Here is a 16,178-nt window from a genome sequence, read left to right on the forward strand (position 1 = left end):
GGTCTGACCTCTCTGTTGGCAAAATCCATTGTGCTTTCGACTGTATTAAAACTATAATTTTCGGAAGGAGACTGTTCTCTGACATGTGCTGACAGGAAGATTTTTAAAAACTAACATGTCAACTATTTGCAACAAAGGAGACAGAATAAGATGACAATAGTACCCTGAATCCTGAGACTATGCTTGAGTTTTAAACTCTCCAGCTGGAGGAAGAACCTCTCAATGTCCACTCAGAAATAACCTGTAAACGTTTCAAATGCTTCAATGAGATCACCTCTGATTGTGCTAAAGGGGAGCTCATTATGAATAACCTCCCCTCACGGGGCAATCCTCCTATCCTGGTTCTTATTAAAAATACAGAAGCCAGGCTGATATCATTCATAATAAGTGATGTCACTGATGGGGGAAGCAAAGAAGAATGTTGCTAGGCCTCCAGGGTCAGTAGTACATAACAGTGACTGGAGGAGCAGGGAAGGTGAAGTCTCAGGAGGTGGAAAGATGAACTTCTGAAACTTAATATTAATTTATTCAGCGTTTTACCATTTAAACAATGTACTCAGTAATTTATTATGTAATCCAAGATGGTGCTGGAATGTGGTGACATTATCTACTTTGCACTGTACCTAGGTACAACTGACAATACATAAATACACGTAGAAAGGACTGAGTTTGTCACACTATCAGAAGGATGTGAATGCAGTGGAGAGAATCTTTATTCGTCCACAGGATGAGGGTGTTGCTGGCTGGACCAACATTTATTACCCAACCCTAACTGCCCACAGGGCAGTTAGAGTCAACCACATTGCCATGGGTCTGGAGTCACGTGTAGGCCAGACCAGGTAAGAATGGCAGCTTCCTTCCCTAAAGTACAATAGTGAACTAGATGGCTTTTCCAACAATTTACAGTGGATTCATGGTCATCATTATACTCTTTATTGGAGATTTTGATTGAATTCAAATTCCACCATTTGCTGCAGTGGGATTTGAACCGGGGTCCTCAGATAGTTATCTGGGTCTCTGGATTAATACTCTAGCATTAATTCTACTAGGCCATCATCTCCTCTTAGTGGAGCAGAGGATGGGTTTAGGAGAATGGCTCCAAGGATGAGAAATTTCAGATATAAAGATAGACTGGAGAAGTTAGGATTATTTTTGTGGGAAAGGAGAAGGCTGAGAGGAAATTTGATAGAAGGCTTCAAGATTACAAGCGGTCTGGACAGATTAGATATGGAGAAACTGTTCCTGCTTGTGAAAGAATCAAGAACCGTTTAAATGTGCTTTTCAAAAGAAGCATGTTTTCACTCTGTCAGTAGGTAAGCTCTGGACTGCACTGCCTGGAACTGAAATGGAAACAACTCCACCTAAGGCATTCAGGATACCAGTGGATAATTAGTTAATCAAAATATTGGGGAAATCCTGGAAAGTGAGACGAAGTTAAAATACTCAGACAGCTGGTACATGCGAGGGGTTATTTGGCACTGTAGTGATTTCAAGGAGTGTAGACATTCCTTTCCTTTGTGGTGTTAAAGTGCCATAGCCTTACCAGATTAGGCCCATAGAGAGAGAAAGAGAGTGAGCGAGTGAGCGAAAGCGCGAGAGAGAGAGAGCGCGAGAGAGAGAGAGCGCGAGAGAGAGAGAGCGCGAGAGAGAGAGAGCGCGAGAGAGAGAGAGCGCGAGAGAGAGAGAGCGTGAGAGAGAGAGAGCGTGAGAGCGAAAGCAAGTCAGCGAGTGACATGACTTTAACTTGAAGACCACCACACCTCAGAGGTTGGAAAGGAGAATCCTTCACGGTAATCTCAGTCAGTGCAAGAATTGAACCCATGCTGCTGGTATTGCTCTGCATCATAAATGTGCTGCCCAGTCAACCAACTCCCAACTCTGTGGTGTACCCGTCTTGTGGCAAGATTCAGCTAAAGAACCTAGCCACCAGAGGGCGCACTAACCACAAAGTATGACAATCCCATAACCAGAGAAATTTGTCAATGAGTGACCAACATTTCAGAATTGCCCTGATGTCTACAGGAATTGAAGATTAATTTTGTGGATAACCAGAAACAACCCAGTCTGAATAAAAGAAGTTTTTGTTTAGATTTTCATTTTTAAAAAATCAATTAGAAATTCAAAGAGATGGAGTGAGAAGGGCCATTGATGTACAAGTTCACATTTAATGAAATCTCTGGTATTGCTGTCCCTACTGTTGACTGACGTTAGCTGAGGACGAAAAATGGGCCTGAACACCAGGAGCTCTCTCTAGTCTATTGCTGAAGTTATAGAGAGCTCTGTTTGCATGATGTTTTGCTGAGAGTCATTTACCTTTTTTAAAACACTGTCTGATTCTGTCCTGCGAAGGTCCTGCACATCATCTACTTCATCCTTTTCTCCACCTGCAAGTAAAGATGCTACAGTTTAGTGCTCAGTAACTGATCACAAAGAAATTCACATAACAAAACTGGTGTCTGCTTTCTCTGGGTTGTGGGACATATGGACGTTGAGTAAAACTCAAAGGAATTACATTGCAAAGACCTTAAGAGTGTATAAATGGAATGTTTGGGTTGATTAGTCGACTCCATTGCACACCCGCTGTACCTTGCTCCATTCCACCCTAAAAGCATCACCATCTGTTGCTTTCTTCCTCATCTGTTTATCCAACTTCCCCTAATGCAACCAAGGAAAGGCAGAGTCAAAGAGACAAAGTTTGGAGTTGGTAGAGTCCTAAGGACGGATGGACTTGGGAAGAGAATTCTAAAGTGGGGAATGTTTCTGCCAGTGATGTAGAGGAGTGCACCACAGGCAGAAAAGCAATTACTGTAAGGAGGTGGAGTGAGCGAATGGATGCAATCTGAGGATGAGGTCAAGGATTCAGGTGGAATGTGTATCCATCTTTCCTCTGGTTGGTAAATTTATTTGGTTCTAATGAATTCCAAAATGAAAATATTAACAGAACAAGAACTTGTACTTTAAAAGTTACAAAGTCAGGAAAAAAAACGTGATGCAATAACTGGAAAGGGACAGCTCAACATCAAATATCAGGGGAGGTTCAATCTCACACCGGGAATGTGAAACCTAGCACCAAATAAGAGCGTTTTTGCTGTCAATGATTTCCCAAAATGAAAGAGTTGACTTGTGCCATGGAACTGGTTCCTCATCTACTCTTATTAAATGTCATGTAAATTTGGTTTTAAACCAATCTGTTCAGAACATGACAGGTAGGACTTGAACTGGGACACCACCACTGTGCCACGAGAGCCTTTCACCTGGTATCGGAATGAAGTGTTTAATTGCAATTTAAATGGACCCTCACTGGGAAATTCACCTCTGCCCTGTGAAAAGGAGCAGTCTGAAAATGCAGTGGTTGGGTTTGGAGAGGATTCCTCGTACTGTGTATTTCTGTGAATAAAAGCTTATTGAAATGTGGAAAGGTTAGGCTCCAGTTCTAACCACCACCAGGCTATCTAAAAGCAAACACTCCTCCTCACTCCATCCCTGCTATAGTGGTTATTCGTTATGTGAGCACCTAAATTGGAAGGAAATTCTAAGGAGATTGGAATCAAGTTTGATCCAGTTCTCATTCATTATTTATATAAATACATATCCTAAGAAATGGCATTTGAAAATGACTAACAACTGCTACTTTCTCTCATCCTTAAACATGGACCCACTGTAGCAATTCCAATGTTGATCCGATTGAGATGAGCTCAGTTGGAGCATTGTAAAGTTCCAAGGGCAAGATTTCTGTTTAACTCAATCTTGCTTCGTTGGTAGACACAAAACTCTCTTTTTAAAACAGCTGCTGATATAATGCTAACTTACTTTTCGTGGCACTCATCTGATGGCTGTCGAAGCCTCCAAATGTCTCGGCCCTTCTGGGTAAGGATACGTGTCCAGTGATTCCCTCCTGGTCTGCACTGCCTGATGACTGCTGCCCAATAGCACCTCCAAAGCTCTGAGACAGCACATTCTGCAAGGTCTCGACTGGATAAAGAGAGGTCAGTCAATAACTGAAGTAATTTACAGCAAATCAAGAAAAACAGAACAAAAGAACATGCTAGTGCCAACAATCAGGTACATCGACTGCATGTTACAGACTGAGAATACCCACAATTAGCCTGATTCAATGCCGTGCAATCATTTCGTGGACAAAAGTTACACACTCAACTATGATCTTCAAAGTCCTCCCACCTTTGGGAGGAAAAGACTTGCATTTAAAGAGCAACTTTCACAGTTGCCAGATCTCTCCAAGCACTTTGCAGCCAATGAAAGACTTCTGAAAAATGATCAGTATTGCAGGAAACCTGACCATCAAGTTGCACACAGCAAGCGCCTGAAAACTGTTGTGATTATGACTAGATCATCAATGCTGATTGAGGGATAAATATTGATTAGGGCACTGGGAGAACTCAACTGCTACTCTTCGAAATATTGCCAGGGGATCTTTCGCACTGACTTGAGTGGGCAGATGGAGCCTAAGTTTAATGCCTCATCCAAATCACCTCTGTCAATATAGCACTCCTTTCAGTATTACAGTGAAGTGTTGCCCTTGATTTTGGGCTCAAGGCTCTGAGTAAAATTTGAATCCTGAACCTTGTGACTCATCAGATTGGAGTGTTACCCACTGCGCCACAGGTGAGGAGTACCAGCACAATGCCTCCTGCACCAGTGTCAGACTCACGATGTCCCAGGAGTTCATTTCAACTCCCAGAGTTAGAAAGGTTACATCCTCTAATCCCAACCCTGGGAAATGATACCATTTGATTGGATCCACTGGAAAACCATTGCAGACTCTTGCCATTCGGTAAAGTTTATGGGCCATCTCACAAATATGTGACTGAGCTTTGCATAAAAGCTGATGATAACCAAATATATTGTAATCTGTTTCAATCTGTCAAACATCTCCCAACAGTTCATCCATTGGAACGAAGCATTAAAGTGATGAGCTGTGAGGAGTAAGCCAAACATCAACAGCCACACACTTAAATTCCAAGCCTTAGTGCCAACTGCTGAGGGATAGTTGGAGAGAGTAAAGAACATGAATTAATTCTCATAGACTACATGGGCCACTAGGCATTCTGCACTACTTAACACACTCATTGATGTTCATTGGCTTGAGCTCCACTGTCCAATCCCTCCCTGTATCCCTCTGGTTACAAAATATTTGCCTACATCATTCTTAATCACATTCAATGATGAAGCGTTCGCAACTCTCTGGGGCAGGAAATTCCAAATTTTCACAACTGAGTGAAGAAACTTCTCATCTTACTCTGAAATGTTCAACACTGAGACAGTGCCTTCATGTTCCTGATTCCCCAGAAACAGAAAACACACACATCTTATCAAGCCCTTTTCAAATTTTCACGTTTCAATCAAATCACATGCCATCCTTCCAAACACTGATGTGTAAATCCCATTTTCTCAGTCTATCTTCAGACCTCTCACCCCCCCTTACAGGTCTATAGTATTTCCACAGAGTGAGGTAAGGGTTACCCTGGACTGTCTGCTACAACAGTCTGAGCATAATTCACTGCTTCATTGAACAGTGCTGTGTGGAGAGTTCACTGGAAGAAATGGACATGGGTGATGGGATGGCTTTAGCATCCCATGTATAAATGGCAGAAGAACACACAAAGCTCCCTTGACTTCCCTTGTTCTTCCAAAATAAAGCATCCTTTGAAATGGTAACATCGCCCCCTGATTGTAGTGCTCATCTTTATGTCATGGACTGGATATTGACCTTTCATCTTGTAACCTGGGTTCAAATTTGACCCTGACAGATTGGAGAAAGGTTCCTTGATCTGCAGGAGCCTCTCCCCTTGACAGAGTTCAGCTGTATCAATACAGCACCTAACAGACCCCTTTAGTTACCACTCAATTTGCAATGCTGTTGACATAGGCTACAGGGCAGCAATTGGAAATGCTGTAGAGCACTCATCTGAGGTCAAGGCAAATTTTGTTCAGGGAGCCTTGTTTTCCATCTAACCTGATTTGGACTTGGTCTGCAATTATTTGATGGGGCATCACAGAAGTTATTCAACTTGACCCCTAACCTGTGTGAGATCAGAGTTCATGTGTCAAAGATTTAAGTTATGAGGGAACAGAACTTGAACCTGAAAGGAGGCGAAAGTCATGATTGTCTGAAGGCATACAAAGTGTGAAAGAGGTAAGTGTAGGAAATCAGGTTAAAACACAGGACAAGGAAAAGGAGGACCAACCTAAAGAGGGCAAATGTAGATTGAATGCAAGAATGTTCTTTTCATGAATGGACTCTCTGATACAGCAGTTTTGTGGACTAGGAGAATAATCCCAATGTAGCTGAGCTAGTAACCTCGGGTATTGTCCAGGGAAAAATGGCACCACAGCAGCTGATGGGATATAAATTTCAATTAAACCATTAAAGATCGGTCTCAGTAATGGTGCCATGGAACTACCATTGATTGCTGGTAACACCCTTTCAGGTTGTAAGGTTTGGTGTGGCTTCATAACACAGCCATGGGCAGCATGATGGCTCAGTGGTTAGCACTGTTGCCTCACAGCGCCAGGGACCCTGGATCGATTCCAGCCTCGGGTGACTGTCTGTGTGGAGTTTGCACACTCTCCCCGTATCTATGCGGGTTTCCTCTGGGTGCTCTGGTTTCCCTCCACAATTCACAGATGTGCAGGTTAGGGTGGATTGGTCATGTTAAATGGTCCATTGTGTCCAGGGATATGTAGGCAAGATGGTTAGCCGTGGTAAATGCAGGGTTACAGGGATAGGGTGGAGGGGGGAGCTGGGGTTTGGTGGATGCTCGTTGGAGAGACACTGCAGACTCAATGGGCTGAATGGCCTCTTTCTGCACCCTAGTGCTTGACATGTTCCTACTCTCTGAAATGGTTGGGAAAGTCACAATTTGGAATGGGCAACAAATCTGGCCCAGTCAGTGGCACCTACATCCCATGAAAGAGTTTTTGGGTGTTAAGGTGGGGGCTGAAGATAAAAACGCGAGATTAATTTAAAAAAAAACAATTGTAGGTTAATAAAAAGAGGAAATTATGAGTTTTCTGGATGGATGAACCAAGAGGGTGAGTGATGGATGATCTTCTCAATCCAAATCCTTGCGTGAACTGGACAGACCCAGTCCCCTCACTGAAAGCTAAACATATTTTTCCTCTGATGAGCGCAAACAACTAACAATGAACCAGAGAAAACAGACATCAAGATCGAATGAATGTTTGGACGTGAACTGTTCTTGTCTGTCTGCATCGGCTGAGCTCATTTCCAGGCCTTCAGATTAGACTTTGTGATTTGATTGATTTCAACTGAAGCAAATCTCCTGCCTGGTATTTCCAGGATATAGTCAGCAGTTTGTGTACACAGTGACCACATTTGCTGGTCAGATAACAGTATCAGAAAGGCTACTAGACAGAGGCGGAGAGATGCTGATCACTTTATCTCTGTGGACAGGCTGCTGCATATCTGAGGAGTGTATAGGCAAGTCAGTTTTCTACTTCTGTCCCCTTATGAAGAGGCAGGCTTTTGTTTAATTCACTCTTGGGATATAGGCTTTGCTGGCAAGGACAATGTATAGTGCCTTTGAAGTTTCCTTCAAGTAGTGGTGAGTAGCCTTCTTGAACCACTGTTAACAGCGTGTTGAAGGTTATTACCCCATAGGTATTGTTCCTGGTACAATCCTGCATTTGTCCTTTGCATTATTGAACTGTGGACACTTGGACTTTTCACTAAGGATTAGCTGACGGGGTTTAAATATACAGGCTGGCACTACTATCCCTGCTCTCAAACCTGGGACTGCCTCAGCCTTTACCCCAGATAATATCACCTATTAACCTACAGACCAAAGACTGAACCTTGGGCTGGGGTAAGCTGCGTAGCATAGTTCCAAACAAGGTCGTGTATTTATCATCTGAGCCATTGGTGAAATTGTACAGGTCAATGGAAATGATAAGTAACAGGAACAGGAGTAGGCTGATAAGCCCCATGAGCTTCCTCCACCATTCTACAGTATCTGTTATTTGTCATCAGTTTATAATGTGAATGAAACTATTCCCTGGCATTATCAGGCAATGGAATATAGGGCAACTGTGCATCATTAAAGTCTCACAAGCACCATTTCAACATTGCTCATGTTGTCCACTCATGGACTTGTCCTCAGCAATGGATCCTTGATCAGAATCTTTAAATGTCCTACCTAATAACACCGCAGATGGTCTGCCCTTGTTCAAGAAAGTGGACAATCAACTCCCACAGGGTGACAAGGAACGATTAAATGCTGCTTATAGTAGCAAAACTTACATCTTGTCCATAGAAAATGTTTTATACAAAATCTTAATGTTAAAGGAAATTTTAAGTCGCATGTTCTCACTTGGATGAGAGGTTCCACCCAATTGGTGTTGACGAGTCATGCATCACCATTGAAAGTAATAGCTTGTAATTGTTTGTGGTTTAAGACCACTTCAAAGTTAGTTAATAAACAGAGCAGCTTGGCATGAGCTAGATGTACAAGAAGTCATAGGGAAATAAGATTTTTCTCATGGGACTGCAAGCTGCCAACCTCAGGACAGGATTGATCATGATTTATTGAGAGCCCTTTAACTGCATCTGGTGCTTTGCCACTTCTACCATAGAGACTGCCAGCTCTGGTTAGAGATTGGCCAGTAGTGATTAACTATGTGGTAGTATTGTAAACAGAAGACCATTGCAATCCACAAGCTTGCCATTGCAAACCACTCATCAGCTTCCTTACTGTGATTCTAAATTAAAAATCATCTTTCCAAAAATGAATTCAACACAATTTTTTCATAAAATCTTCCCTTGGTGTTCTGCCTGAACACTGCCACTGGTAATCTCTTCTAGAATTTGATCATTGTTTTGTCTATGTTAGAAATGCAAATAAACCAGGGTTGATTGAGGTAGGTGGGGAGTGGGGAACGTCACTGGACTCTACATTAAAGAACTCAGTTCTTACGGACTTTGCGGCACAGAGGTAATGTCCCAAACTTTGGCCAGAAGGCCTGGGTTCAGATTGAACATGCCCCAGAAGTGTACCACAGCATGCCTGAATGTGATAATTAATAGTAACCCCAATGCTGGTTATTATCACATTCTCACTGGTAAAGTAAGAGGGAAACAAAAGTAGTTCTTTTGAATATTTCATTAATGTGGTGAGTCTATTTTTAAAAAACACAGAAAAAAAGAGCGGAGTTCTTCCCCAGTGAGGATTTGGCTTCTTGAGAGAGAGCCCAGAACAGAAAGGCGGAAACTGGGGTTTATGCAAATCTATAGTTTTACAATGAAACCCTTGTAAATCACTAAAAATCTTTCGCTGACAAATTCAACACATGGATATTGGTCTGTTTAATGCTATTTACTGAACAAAATGACATTTTTATAGCCACAAACAGATGATTGACTACATGTTGACCTCAGTGGCTTCTTCTGCTTGAACTGACCTTCTTTCATTGCATCCTTGAGTAAGGACTCTCCCTTTGGAGCATCTTCTGTATTTGCTCTGAACAAGGACCTGGTTATCAGATTCTGCGAAGCTTCTTCATGCCCAGTAGCCTCCGCCATTTCCTTGTACAGTCTCAGTTTCTCTTCCAAGAGCGAAAGGATTTGTTGATCTCTTTCCTGCAGTTTCTCTGTGGTTCGAAGAATGAAATGAACAAATTTTAAACTGTCAAACATTGGGTGTGTAGATAAAATGGGAGGAGGAAACAAAACCAACTATGCAGAAGAAAGAAAACTAGAAAAGATAGGAGGCAACAAAGTCTACTGTCAAGTGCAGGACTAAGCAACAGGGCAAAAAGCCCTAGTTCAATATTAACTTGGTGTGGCATGAGTGGATTCTAGTGGGTTGGCATTTGGAGAACCAGAATTAATGTCAATGCCCTGGAATTAAGCAAGACTAACAAACTGCTGATCTCTACCCTGTTATTGCGAAGTGAGGATGTCATTGGTCTTGTTACTGAAGCAACAACAAATGCTAAGTAAACAGAATGGACGAAGGTGGTGGATATGATCAGCTGGTCTATGCTCACTGACTGGAACACAGCCATTTCAACTGTGCTCTACTCCCCCAGATTCTTCCCCACCTATAATCTTCATCTTCTGGAAGGAGCAAGTTAAAAGCCCCAAACCAGGAAGAAAATAACTCTGGACAGTTCCTCTCCGATTCCATCAGACACAGGAATCCAGCTCAACTGATCAAATTGACCATGTCCAAGGTCAGAATGGCTCCTTGGCTGCTGATTCCTGTTGTCCCTCACCTTCCTCTCCTCCCCTTCACCTTCTCTTGGGCATCTAATTGGGGGGGGGTCAGAGGTCAACAGGAGGGAGGGAAGGGGAAAACCCAAAACAAAGTTCCCACAAAAAGCATGTCAGGTGACAAAACAAACATGGAAGTGACATTTTTGAAATCGAAGCCTATGGTCCTCAGTCAGTAAATGGTTCCTGATTAAAAGTGAATTCCCCTATGGTTTGTGGGAAGATCTGGTTCATTGTACATAATAGCAAGTAGCAATATAAACAAGATGTTCTTTCAAATAATCCTTGATCCTGTTAATTAAAAATGCTAATGTAATAAGCAGATTTTCTCAGCAATCATTTACATGTTCTCATTTTAAATGGATGAAAGCTTGCAGAAATACTAAGCTCTTGCAAGCGTTATGGCCAACTCTTGTAACGGTTCAGTTCCAATTAATGGTGGATGTGCCATCGTCACTGAGGCCCTTGGGACAAGGAAAGATCTGTCCAGTTCCTCCTCTTGGTCACTAAACCTGTTGGAGGCTCAAAGTATGAACCACATACTCCATCCACTTACTGAGAAGAAGGTTGTCATGGATAAATCTAGCCTTTCAGCAACAGAATACACCATATAAACAGATGTCACTGACTGTTGGTGCCCAATTCCGAAAGGTGGAATGCCTTTCCCGGAATATTTTAAAAGCTGCTGCATAAATACAAGGATGACTCTATGACTCCAAGTGACTGATGAAGCTCTCCTTCCAAATTATTAGAGCAGAAGTAGGCCATTCAGCCCATCAAGTCTGATCTACCACTTGATGAGAACATAGCTGATTGATAATCCTCAACTCTACTTTCCTGCCCTTTCCCATTACCCTCAATTCTCTTACTGATTAAAAATCTCTCTGTCTCTCTCAGCTTGAATGTGCATTATGACCTAACATCAATGGCTCCAGGTGGTAAAGAATTTCATAGATTAATTACTCTCGGAGAAGAAATTCTTCCTCATCCCTGTCTTTAAATGGGCAACCCTTTAATCAGAGGTTGTGCTCTCTGGGTGACCTGTTGGAATCGATTGTCAACATTCACATGGGAATGAATCACTGGAGAGATTGGATCATTGCCCCAAATCCCACTTTAGGGAGTTAGCAGCTGCACAGAAAATGTCGGGGTGGGGGTGGGGAATGGCAAGAAATGTGGAGGAGGCAGGTTCAACTGAGGCATTCAAGATGGTGTTTGATGATTATTTGGATAGATATGATGTGCAGGGATATGGGTAAAAGACAGGAGATTGCCACTTGATAGTAGCACTGGGTAATAACAGAGCAGGGTGAATACCGTGTAGCTATTCTGTGATTCTGTGAAAAATTGAATCTTCCTCTCTCCAGGAAGTGAAAACACCACTTACTTAATGATGAACAAAAACAGAAGTTGCTGGAAAAGCTCAGCAGATCTGGCAGCATCTGCGAAGAAAAACCAGAGTTAATATTTTGGGTCCGGTGACCCTTGCTCAGAACTGATGGCAGCTAGAAAAGTTTTGGTTTATAGGTTAAAGGGTCACCGGACCCGAAATATTAACTCTGGTTTTTCTTCACAAATGCTGCCAGATCTGCTGAACTTTTCCAGCAACTTCTGTTTTGTTTCTGATTTACAGCATCCAGAGTTCTTTTCGTTTTTCACTTACTTAATGATCACTGACTATCTAATTCTGAACAACCATCTAACAACTACTAACAGAACAAACGTCAATAATCTTAATAAAAGCTCACAGTTCCCTCCACCCCCGTTGTGTCTCATATGATGTGCAAAAAAATTTTCAGCTTTACATTGAGACTTCACACATAAAAACCCAAGCCCTGAGCCCCAGCCTTATTCAGTAACTAGGTCGGAAACATTCAGTTGTGGTTCTTGGTGATCGCACATGTTCCATAAATAAAGCAGATGTACCTTTCAGTTCTTTGGCTCTGCTCTCTAGCTGCCGCCGGTCCTCCTCAGACTCACTGGGAATTCCTTCATCTTCATCCTGACCCCTGTCAGATCAATCAGAGCACAGGGTTCAAGGCAGTGTTCAACTTCATTCGGGGGGATAGAGAAAGGAATTTAATATCCTAGGCGAGCATGGGGAGGCCATGCATGATGGCATGGGTTTTTCTGGCTGGAATGAACAGCCACATTACACTGGTCTGACTGAACAGGGTAGAACTGGAGGGTGGCTCCAGCCTTTCACAAGCTCCCCTGGGGATAAGACCCACTTTCACTCTTCAGAATCTTTAAAAGCTTGGAAACCATTATGTATTTATTTTTTATTTTCTGAAGGGACACGCGTGTCACTGTCTGGGCCAGCATTTATTGCCTGTCCCTAGTTGCTTCTTGAGAAGGTGGCAGTGACCTGCTTTCTTTAACCCCTGCAGTCCATGTGCTGAAGGTAGACCCACAATGCCATTAAGAAGGGAATGCCAGGATTTTGACTCAGTGACAGTGCAGGAACGACATGTATTTCCAATTTAGGATGGCAAGTGGTTTGGAGGGGAACTTGCAGATGCTGGTTTTTCCCATGCATATTTCTAACTGGCAAGAGATAAATTCCTACCAATTGATTTGAGAAATCTGGGATGATGGGGCAAAACACTGCTCAGTAATGAGGGCTATCATGCCAGATGACTCGTTGACAGGGGCTTATGACTGACTACACACTCCTGGGAAACCAGGTTTGAGCTCACAACCCATCACCAACAAATAACTTAGAGCACCATGTTCCTGAATCCCTAAAGGACAGTCAGGTGGCCAAAATTATATTTGGTAAAATCCATCCTTTGAAGCCGACAATGCACAATGCAAGTATCTGACCCTCGCTTTATTAACATGCTCAAGTTTGGTGAAGATTGGTTCATAACGATTGTTAAAGGATTGTTCTCCCTCAGGCCAAAGACAGGCCAGGAATTGGTGATCAGGGCTAACTGCAGATCATAAAGATATGAATAGGAAATTTTGAGCCATAACATTGTTTTCTGTTGGTGTCGGTCATGCACATTAAAGCTACAGATACCATCCAGGAGGGATCACTACGTTTTGCTTCACTTTGAAGGAACAGCATTTGAAATATTGATCTGAAGTAAAGGGCAAAGTGAAAGGCAGCTGTTTATTTTGCTCTCTGCTCGGCTCTAATGACAAAGCTACGTACATCGTGCTGGTAGTTTGCTGAATGATTTGCATCCAGTTCGTCCTCTCCTCTTTGGAGCTGGCATGTACCTCGTACATCTCAGGTAACTTGGCAGCTGCACTGATGAGGAACATGCCCCTTTCCTCGTGTGCTACTTCACGCACAATAAGTTTCTGCAGTGGCACCACAGTAGACTTCTGGTCCTAAAACAGGTGTTTCAAAACAGGTGTTAACACTTTGAGAAATAGAGGTGTTATTGATTTCAACAGTGCTTAGATCCCACAGCAGACAGGCATGTACCTTTAAGACAGATACAGAACATGTATAAAGAGACCTGTATCTGCTTGAGACATTATCTCATGCAGTCAGTTCAGTGAGAATGTAATGTACGGTAACGTCAGTAAATGCAGACTGTAATATCACAGACTTACACGTAACGTAAACAGTGTTGTTAATAAGCTTTACGACACCTGTCTCAACAAAAACCTGATCTTTGTGGCACAAATAATGAGAGTTGACATATAGGGGCAGCACTGAGACCAGAGTACACTGCCATTGGCATGTCTCCCAGCTGTTAGGTTTTATTAAGGGTGATGGAGAAAGAGATATAATGTCATATAAGCAAAGTATTGGGCAGGTAATGAATCAATAATACACAGATCTGGTTGAACAAAGCAGACTTGGCATATGGCCCCAGCCTGGGAGTAAGTCGTATCTTCTCTCATTGGGATCCTTTAAAGGATATAAATTTCTTACTAATTCAGGGTAAATTTCTACCAAGTAAGAGAACAAACAAGGGCTTATGGGGCAGAAGACAATTTGGTGAACAGTATGACATTGGCATGCTCCTAAAAATTGCCTTACATTAAAATCACCCAATGATGCACCCCAATGAGCCTGAGAATGACAATGAGGCATTAGCACAGAGGAGATGGGAGAAAAAAATTAAGAGTGAGCGAGAGACAGAGATTGAGTGCCAGCAAATGTGAAAGATCAATAGCGTGAGAGCATGAATACATGACAGAGAGCATTTGAAAGAGAGCGAGAAAGCAAGAGCAAGAGAGAAAGAGTGCATGCAAGGACAAATGAGAATGAGTGAGCACATGAGACAGTGACTGAGAACAGTAGTGTGTAAATGAGCAAGACAGTGCATGAAGGGAGAATGTGAGAGTGAGTCAGAGGCAGATTGGAAAAAAAAAGAGGGGGAACAGAAGAGAGATGAGAGCAAGAGATAGATTGAAAGGGAGGGGAAGGAAGAAGGGAAAGAGAGAGGGAGAGAGGAAAGAAAGTCAGAGGGAGAGGAGAAGAAGTGAAAGAGGAAGTGCAGGGTTGGAGTGGGGAAGAGAGACAGTGTGGGAGCGGGGGGTTGTGGAGTGCCAGTGCTTTACCAGTGACAGTGTTGCTCCAGTGCTGTGAACTGGGAACCGTATGTCTATTGTCAGGTTAGAAGAAAGTAGAAGAAATAAAATGTGACTAAAACATCGAGGATGAAGTCCAATAAAAAAAGTGAACAATAGGTGCAGGCTGATGAGACATCAGCACAATGGGCAAAAGGACTGTACGTTTGTACCGAGTGGAGAACCAACATTTATTACAAAAGGATGCAGGTTAAACAGCAGCAGCCTAATTGTGATTGAGAGGGGCTGGAAAACCAAAAGGCTTTGTGACAATGTCACTGTAAGATTAGCGATGCTGGGTGTAGCCTAGTGCTTGGACGAATGACAAATCTCTGAAGCACATTCTGGATAGAGAGTTCAAATGTCACTGCATTCTTGTGCTGGGCAAGGGAAGCAGTTTGAATGACTGGGTGAAGTACAGTGTGCCGTGTAACGTTGGCACTGTGCCTGGTAGAGTGCTGTTGCATCAGACACATCAGGTTTACCGTGGCATGCTCCGCTACAGGTTGTGAAAGAAAACCATTAGCCTCATCACCGGGGAGAACAGGAATTGGGCTTCTGTGTGGTCGAGGGACTAACCTCCAGATAAGCTCGCACCGGCTTGCTTTGTCGACGCAGCCAATAGTGCAGCTTCCAAGCAGAAACCACAGAGGTCATCACCCACAACAATTCTCAAAAGGATTATAGCAATGCAGGGCATTTGATGCAGAGAGTGTCACTGAATCTTCCTTTCAGCTTAATTTTGTGGAATTGCTCACATAAACTCAATGCCCTAATCTGAGCTGACCTTCCGAATTAAACAGCCTATTAGCAGGGGGATGTCTCTGGGTGGGAATGGGATAATATCTTAAGCTCACTTCTGTTGATGAATCGTAGGTTTAATTGATTGTGCTAAGTGTTTTAAGAATCAGAGTTCACAGCAAAAAAAAAGCACAATCAGCATTTTCCAACTGCAGTCACTCTATTGCAACAACGTCACTCTCATCTACAAATAGGCTCAAAGACTGAATAATTTATGTGTCAAACGAGTCGAAGACAGGAAGTCCAATTATAGCTACTCAACAGTGACCCTAGTGAAAATCTTCTCCCACACGTTCAGTAGTTTCAGTCCCTGTTTGTGGATAAGGGATTCCAGGACACAAAAACTTACATTTCTATAGAGCCTCTAACACAATAAAAAGTTCCAGGATAGCCCACTGAAGGACTATAAAACAAAGTATGGCACTGAGAATTCGGGCAGACAGCCAAAAGTTTGATGCATGAGATTGGGTTGGAGAAGAAAGCAAAATGAAAAGCTTAAGAGGGTTGGAAGATAAAAGCACCATTGTGCTGAGACTTTATAAAGCTCTGGTTAGGCCCCATTTGGAGTACTGTGTCCAGTTTTGGTCCC

General features: G+C 42.7%; 1 protein-coding gene across 8 annotated transcripts in view; it reads right to left on the minus strand.

The window, feature by feature from the left end:
• LOC132834379 (A-kinase anchor protein 13-like) overlaps positions 1-16,178 on the minus strand; it is a 416,727-nt gene that overhangs the window by 17,934 nt on the left and 382,615 nt on the right. For all 8 annotated transcript variants that reach the window (XM_060853223.1, XM_060853225.1, XM_060853232.1 and 5 more), the window contains 5 exons: positions 13,413-13,594; positions 12,179-12,261; positions 9,439-9,627; positions 3,811-3,972; positions 2,314-2,384 (listed from right to left, as the gene is read on the minus strand). In XM_060853223.1, the coding sequence (XP_060709206.1) occupies positions 2,314-2,384; positions 3,811-3,972; positions 9,439-9,627; positions 12,179-12,261; positions 13,413-13,594 (687 nt within the window). The remainder of the gene's footprint in view (positions 1-2,313; positions 2,385-3,810; positions 3,973-9,438; positions 9,628-12,178; positions 12,262-13,412; positions 13,595-16,178) is intronic.

The sequence above is a fragment of the Hemiscyllium ocellatum genome, chromosome 39, assembly GCF_020745735.1.
Source record: "Hemiscyllium ocellatum isolate sHemOce1 chromosome 39, sHemOce1.pat.X.cur, whole genome shotgun sequence".
Lineage (NCBI taxonomy): Eukaryota > Metazoa > Chordata > Chondrichthyes > Orectolobiformes > Hemiscylliidae > Hemiscyllium > Hemiscyllium ocellatum.